This window comes from Apis mellifera, linkage group LG6 (genome assembly GCF_003254395.2).
Source record: "Apis mellifera strain DH4 linkage group LG6, Amel_HAv3.1, whole genome shotgun sequence".
In the NCBI taxonomy this organism is placed as follows: Eukaryota; Metazoa; Arthropoda; class Insecta; order Hymenoptera; family Apidae; genus Apis; species Apis mellifera.
In genome coordinates, this window is record NC_037643.1 from 14,865,787 (window position 1) to 14,874,044 (window position 8,258).

Consider the following 8,258-nt stretch of genomic DNA (forward strand, 5'->3'; position numbering starts at 1 on the left):
TTCTTTTCAATAATAAACAATATGTATATATTTGGTCGACATTGATCTTAATTTTGATCTTAGATTCACCTATCTTAGTTTTAGCTTTAGTTTCAGTTTATAAAGAATCGTTCGTTAAGTTTTCCTCTTCAATCAATTTCGATCATATATGCAAATTGTTTCAATTAAAATTTCAATTAAAACTTTTAATTGTGAAGAATCGTTCATTAAATTTTTTTTTCTCCAATACCAATCGATGTTAATTACACATTTTGATCTCTTGCAACGTTTTAATTGCAAAGAATCGTTCATTTGTCATCTTTGCAGGTTTGATCGATTTTGATTGTACGATAGACACAATGTTAGGCTGCCTCTAGAAAATATAACATATCTGATCGCTTACATATATAAATAGTGAAAAATTAAATAGTAACATTAATAAAACGATAATGAATTACAACAATCTTCCATTAACAACAAAGAATATTAAATCCATAAATAATAATGTTCGAGTATTCCAATTAAAAAAAAAAAAATAATCGCATGGATTTTCCAAATATTTCATATAGTTAGATTGCTACATTTAACGATATGCAACCACGATCGCTTTAAACTGACTGCGCGAGGAAAATTGGATTGCCGTCAAGGGTCGTTTTTCTCGAGAAAAATAAGGGGAGCGTGGAGGTGAAACTACCCTTTAAATGCTAAGTTTATGTACCTCGTATTCCCTTTAAACACCCTCAAACCGTGATAAATTTCCCGATAAAGTTACATTTGTCACCGTGAGTTACAAAGGGATCGAATTTATCCGGTTTCGTTACGAGAAAAAAAAAAAGAAAAAAAAAAAGGAATAAACATCATGCTTTCCGCTTACCATTCCCAACCACGATTACTATGCTAAATATCGCGCGAGCAACGAGGAGGGGAGGGGGAGAATATTGTTTTTCTCCCCCCTCCCTTCTCCCCAGCGCAAATAATCGTCCAGAGGAGCCGCGATAGAGCAAGAAACGTATGAAATGGCGCCAAGATTAAAATTTGAATTGCTGCAGATGCAAGTAGTCGCTCTCTCGCCACTCCTTTTCGAAACGAATAATTGTTTTCGATACCATTTTTACACACGCAATTACAATAAACTTAGTACTTAACAAAAAGTGTTTTACGCAAGTTACAAACGAAACGAATAATTATTATACCTTATCGTTATTAAATTACAATATTAAATCGTATTTCTAAATAATCTATATAAATCTAGGAAAAAGTAACATTTTTCATCGCTGTATCCTTGATCCCGACACGATCATCATATTATATAATCGCAACGTGTAACATTGTATTTATAAATCTAAAAAAAAAAAACGAAGAGAAACGAAGAGTCTCCTTCTTTCTAATCTAGGAAACGATTGATTATCTGCACGAGAAATTACGTAACTTTAAGTTCGTCGCATTGTCAACACAATTTAACATAATCCAATTACTCGATCCATTATCGATCGAGTCTCGCTCGATCTCATCCTATACACGGTGTCCCACTAAAAACGGATAAAAAGCACGAAAAATCGCTATTTCTCGGAACGAAAGGAGGCGTGGGACGACGATCACGGTGAAAAGGATGGGGCGATCGATCACGGGGCGATTGGCAGCAGCTCTAGCGAGAGTTTTCACGATCATCTCGATAATGTTCTTCTCCTCCGTGACGTTCTCCTCCTCCTTCCAACCGGCCAATACGAGGTCGACCTCCGGGCTGACCACGCACGCCCTCTGCTCCTCGTCGTAAGTGTAGCCAAATTTACAAACGCACTCGTAACTGCCCGGCATATTCCAACACGTCTCCCCTTCGTCCATGGAGCAACTGTGCTCGCCGGTGGCGCACTCGTTCACGTCCACGCAAAGGCCGTACCTCGCGGACCACTCGTACCCGGCCTCGCCGCAACGGCAGCTGATGTTGATCTGATTCCCAACCAAGCTCAGAAAATCTTGATTCTTCTCTCGGTTCAATTCGCACTCTCTGTTACCTGCGAAAACGTTTTGTAGATATATAATTCCATTTTCAGATAATTCGACAAGGGAACGTGATATATACGTGTACGAACCAATTATTAATTAACGTTGAGTTCTCTTACTAAATTTAACGAAACTGGTGATATTAATGAGACTAATGAAGCTTTATTAATAATAAATATTCTAATTTTATCTATGAATTAATATTTAAGAAATAATAATAATAATTTTGAATGGACGAGATAATTTTAAAAAAGTTGTTATAAATGTTGTTGATTTTATATAGATTGACATAAATATATTAATCTTGAAATTAAAATATAAATATATTAATTAATAATAATTAAGAATATTAATCAACGTATTTAAATAATATTTTATAAATTATCATTAACTATAGTGTAATTTTAACATAATTGATGCCAAAATTATTGATCCATGATATGGAAAAGCTTTAACACGAGCTTTAAGCGATCACCCATGAAACGTGTGTAGAGGAATTTTTAGTAAATATGATACTATTAATAAATAATATTAAATATAAATTTAAATTTATATTATCTCTATTAAAATAAATATTAATTTATATTCAATAAAATATATATAACATGACAAAGAAAAACTATTAAATAATTTTCACCTTATTTTATAATTATATAAAAAATTAATAAGTTCTAATTCATAAAATATATATATACATATCATAGAAAAAGAATTTATCTTGTATATATGTATTGAATGCTCTTTCGAGGTGTACGTGTGTGTGTATATAGAAGCTTGTGCGACGTTGATGTATTTTTCTTCACGATGAGTGGACCGTAATTAAGTTCGAGTTTGGCGCGATAAAAATCAATAATATCGCGGCCGACTCGCGACAAGAAAAATTCCTCAAATTGGAACGATGTTGATTCCTCCATCTCAGGCTGAAATGTGTGAAAAATATTATTAAATTATAAGAGTCGATTATATAAACTCGAATGATCGATTAGACTTAATGGATGTAAATCTCGCGAGCAATAAATGTATATTTGCGTTGAATATTAAATAAATTTCTATTCTCAAAAGTTACAAGTATCTTTTTAATGGAATATTATTGCGATCAAGCCATTCCATTGTATCTTTTTTTACAGCAAATGCAAAGTGTTTTATAATTACACTTTTTATTTATACAAAATATTCAACGTACAGAATGATACGTAAAAAGTATAACATAGAATTGCATCCAAAAAAAATCGTTTGCGAACTCACTTCCCTTCCTTTGAAACGAATAAACCGTATTATAAATCTTGCGAGCATATTTGTGCGAATATTAAATAAATTTCTGTTCAAAAATTATGGCGTAATAACGTAAACTGTATTTATGACTACACTATTTATATACTCACACGCAAAAATATTATATAAACGTACAGAATGATGAACACATGAATAACCAAAAAAAAAAAAAAAAAAAATTCTCCTCGCTCGAGATAAATAAATAAAAATTTAAATTTTAAAAAACGAAAAGAAATTTATCGCAAATTTATCGTCATCTCTTATTTTCGATGAAAGAACGCCGTTGAGAAAAAGGCTACGAATCGTTAGAGGCAGTCGCGGAACGTGTTGCGTCATTCCGATATCTTGGAACATTGCCAAGAAGGAGAGAAGGGGAGGGGAGGCGGCGCGAGGGAGAAAATTAGAGGCAAGGGGAAGCGGGCAATCCTCTTACGAGATTTCTACGCACCTGGCTCGTTCCCAGCGTAACACGGGTTGGCCTCAGACTGGTAGCAATCCGTCATATCCCCGATACGTTTCATGGGACAACAATGATCCGGGCAGAAGCTGTAAAGGGCGCAGGCATACGGTTCCGTGTCATCGGCCCTCGGATCCCCCGTTGGCTGGATCTCGCAGTTCGCGTGATTGTCGCACGGCTCACCGAAAATGCTCAGCTCTGGGACGCCGAGCATCGTGTACCAGCACATGTAATAACTCACCGTGGTGCGCCACTGAAATCGTTCTGAAGTCAGAATATTTTTCTCTCTCTCTCTCTCTCTCTCTAACTTGTGGTCATCGACGGTTATCGACGGTTGGTACGTATTTCAATAATTAAAAAGTTATAAAGTTATAATTTAATCGTGTTCGAAAATCGTGTAAAAGAAATAGTTACGAATATTGTTCGAGCATTTTAATAAATAATTCGAATTTGTTTCGAATAATTTTATTTTCGAAAGAGTTCAAAAATGAATTGACGTAGAATCCTAATTAAGAATGATACCGTGTATGTGAGAATCGTGTATCAAGTTTTTTTTTTAAAATTGAAAATTTTCTTGTATACTTTGTTTAAAAGAAAGAAAGAAGGGAAAAAATTCATTTCAGGAAGAAAGGCAGTAGAGGTAGAGCGAAAATTCTTATCGATCGATTAATCTCTCTTCCATCTTATTTTAAAAGGAAAAGATCCCTACTTACCTATCGGACCTTCGAACGGCGGCATCACTTTTTTGTCACGCTCCATCGCGTTTAGACATTCCTTTTGAACGGACTGTATCTGCTGCATATTGTCGGGCACGACCCATTTCTGTTCATTTATAGCTGTGATGGTGTCGTCCTGCCGCTTCAGCGCGGTCTGCTCGATGACGCCTTCGAGATATCTCAGACATTCGAGGAAACTCGCGTCGCAGTATCTGTCATACGAGAAATTTCTATATTTTATTCATTTATTTTTTCCGCCCCCCCCCTCCATATTCGCGGTTAATTTCGGATACATTTCGATTGATCTTTCGCGGATATTTTTTTTAAACCGATTTATCCGGCGGAAATCGAAAACCGGGATCGAATCGCAATTAAAATATCGGTTAACCACTGATCAATTGATTTTTTTTTTTTTTTCAAGTTGCGCATCGTATTCCAACGTATATACAAATTGATAGCGAGTCGTTGTCGAGAGTAGGAAACGTTTTTAAAAAAAATAATTCACTTTGCCTCGATACGTATCAATTAACTATATATATATATATATAGGATAACATTTCGTATCGATTACACAGAGATGCAAAATTGGTGGAGATCGCGTTGGGTGGATATCATTTAACGCCATTTCAAACTGGATATCATTGTACAAATAATTTCGGGGAATAAATTCGATGTAAACAATCGAAGGAAACGCGAATAAATAATCTTTTTTTTTTTTCCCCCCTCATTTTACTCGATTACCTTAGATAAATTACCGTATAAAAATTTTTACTTCCAAATTTTTAATTTTTATCGAACGAATAAAAAAAAAAAAAAATATCGATTCGATTTAAAAACCAAATATTCGAAATGAAATTCGATCGAAATAAAATAAATAATAATTGTCCAACCTGTGCACCTCCCAGTGCAGAGATCTGAGAGCCGGCTTCGGGAATTCCTCGTACGGTTTTTTCTCCGCGTCCTCGTACCTCTTGTAATAACGACGATCGAAATCGCCAAATTTGTGGCCACGTATGTAATAGGCCACGTCCCGTATTACTTTGTTTTTGTCCCAACTCGGGTCGAACTCTTCGGTCGTCTCTTCCACGTCGGGCACATCGGTTATCTTTATTTTCGGATCCATAACCTCTTCCGTCATCCCCACCTCCTCCATGCCCATCTCCGCCTCCTCCTCCTCCTCCTTCTCCTCCCTCTTTTCCACTCCGGCCAACGTCGTCTCCTCCCTCTCCAGCGCGTGGACAAGACGGAACAACGAGTGCAACAAAAACGCGTACAATATTATTCTCATTCTCTGTCCTTTCTGTTTCTCTCTCGCTCTTAATATCGATCTCCATATTTTCGTCGCCCGATTCTACGTTGTTCCTTCCGAGCGTGCGTTAATTCAAAGGCTAGGTAAACGTTTACGTACGAAAACCATCGAATCGAATTTCCCTCGAAATCGAAAAAAATCTGAATCTGAAAATAGATGGAAATTGGAAGGGAATCGTCTCATTTTTCCACGCCCGCTCGATTTCGTTCGTTTTTATAAACCTCGCGTTAATTTTTGGCTTGGTATAAGCTTACGTTTCGCGCGAAACGAAGGGAAGGATCGAAATGTTTTTCCACCTCTCTTTTATTTTCGTGCTCGTCGGCAAAGAAGAATCCATCGTGGATAGAAGAGTCCATCTATTTCTACGTACGCAATTTTTCGTACGAATAGGAGAGAAAAATAAACCGTCCTTTCTTCTCTCTATTCTAGTTTCGAAAACAAATCTCCTTATATTTTCTTATATTACGTCGCATGAAATTGTCATTTTTTCCTATAATCTCATCAAAATATAATAAGTTCATTGATATTCAATTTATATAAAATTTTCGGCGCGAAGAAATTTCTCGAATATTTTATTCTTTAAAAATAATTGTAACTGAAACGAGTATTAAAATTTCACATTTCGTTGTTGTAGCATTATTCCCTTTACACCGTGCAATCGCCGTGACTTTTTTCGACCGCGACGAATTTTTATCCGCGTTCTGATCATCGTGCAGTATCCGTTTCTCGTCACGGGTTATTAATTCCATTCAAAAATTTACTTCTATCGTTTCGAGTTTTATATAAGCAAAACTTCTCAAGATTTTCGTGCCTGAATTTTCGAATAACAAAAATTATTCGCTTCTCAAAAAAAAAAAAAAAAAAACCAATTAAACTAATACGAAAAAGAGAAACTTATTACAGATAGAAGACAGTAAGATCATATAAAAACAATTATAAGTACAAGTCACAGTTGATTCACGTGGTCCCCTGCAATATTTCGGTTAACAATAACTGTCGATCAATTTCTAGAAAAGAAGTAGTATTTCGAGAAAAGAGGAGAGCAAGAATCGAATCGAATTCCTGAAGGTGAGAATTTCTAAATTTCTCGGATCAGAAGCGAAAGAAGAGGAGACGTTTCGAATCGAGAGGTCGCCACCTGGCATCTCCTCGTTCGACACGGCGGAGAGGGAGGGGAGGGGAGGGGAGGGGAGGGGAGGGGAGGAGTGGAGTGGAGTGGGGAGAAGGGAAGAGGAGGGGAGTGGGGAGAAGGAAAGGCGCTCCTCTCTTGCGGCCGTATTTCGCTCTTTTCTCAGATTGGCGAGCAAATGTTGACCCAGTTCCAGCTTTGGATCGGGCCGCTCTCCCGAAACTGCTGACTAGAATACGCGATGAGCGGCAAGTTAGGGCGGTTGTTACCTCCTCTCCTCGCCTCCGCCCCTCCTCCCACGGGGCTGGCCATCGAAATTTATGCTCGAAATACAATTCTCTCTCCCCTGGTATTCCGGGAATACCTGTAAACTTCATTCTCGTTTTTAAAAATTGGGGAGGGGACGGGGGGCCTCGATTCGGATCTCGAAGAGCAACGCGACAATTCGTAAATAAAAGAATATTTTCTTACGATGCTCGAGAGAGAGGAGAATTTTATTTAAGCGCTAAGGAAAATTTTAGAAATTTTCTATGTAGAGTAGTTTGAATTTCGCGCCATTCGCGGCAAAGTGTTGCCAACGAAAAGAAAAAAAAAGACAGTTTTCATTCGTTCAGCAATATTTTAATAAAGTAACCAAGATTTTTCGAGCAAAATCATCGTCAGGGCTCATTTTCATGGATCCTAAACGTGCATTCACAACGTGTAGATTCAACATCCTAAAAGAAAAATTATTTATATTTAAAGCGTCCGAATACGAATAGACTTTTCGAACAGGTTGTGATTACTGATACGAGAGATTAAACATTAATATTTTTTGAATATTAAATCATTAAAATTAGAAATAAAAAACAATCTTACAAATCTTATTCATATTAATTATTTCAATAAAAGTTTACAGAAAATTAATAAATAACGAATCTCACTCAGATTATATAAAAAAATATTGTCTTAGTTAATAAGCACAATTCAAACGTATTTCAAAATTTCGAAAAATCGAGGGCGCGCAGCGTAAAATATATAAAATAAATATTCCCAGTGCCAATTATTTTATTTCATTTTTTTTTTCCAACAAACGATTTATTCCCAATCGTAATAATAACCATATCCAACCTTATTGACGATCATCCTCTATTTATCTATATATTGTATTAGAAAAAAAAAATTAAACTGACTTCATAATTATCGTAAATAACGGAATATACATTCAAATTTGAATTGAGAAAAATGAAAAAAAAAATCAACAACAACGAATAAAAAAAAAACGCGCAATAAATTCGACGTTTAAACGCGAAATTTATAGATAAGAATTTTGAAATATATTTCGGGGTACAAATCGAGAGAGGAGGGGGGCGGGGGAGGGGTAAAGCTCTCGTTAGCCACGCTGAAACCAATCTA

At 36.1% G+C, this 8,258-nt stretch overlaps 1 protein-coding gene across 1 annotated transcript; it reads right to left on the reverse strand.

The window, feature by feature from the left end:
• Nucleotides 1–6,278, reverse strand: LOC100577815. The gene is made up of 4 exons (XM_026441406.1): nt 5,316–6,278; nt 4,423–4,637; nt 3,701–3,973; nt 1–1,991 (listed from the first exon to the last, which is right to left on the reverse strand). Exons 1-4 carry the CDS (start codon nt 5,711–5,713, stop codon nt 1,492–1,494), a joined length of 1,386 nt encoding a protein of 461 aa, XP_026297191.1. The 5' UTR covers nt 5,714–6,278; the 3' UTR covers nt 1–1,491.
• Between the last annotated feature and the right edge of the window lie 1,980 nt (nt 6,279–8,258).

What these genes read in the sequence shown, in the direction of transcription:
- LOC100577815 (XM_026441406.1), bottom strand. Translation starts at nt 5,713, where the DNA reads ATGAGAATAATATTGTACGCGTTTTTGTTGCACTCGTTGTTCCGTCTT. An exon ending in GCCGTTCGAAGGTCCGATAG is followed by an intron (nt 3,974 to 4,422) that starts GTAAGTAGGGAT and finishes TTCTGACTTCAG; the next exon opens with AACGATTTCAGTGGCGCACC. An exon ending in TTACGCTGGGAACGAGCCAG is followed by an intron (nt 1,992 to 3,700) that starts GTGCGTAGAAAT and finishes ACGTTTTCGCAG; the next exon opens with GTAACAGAGAGTGCGAATTG.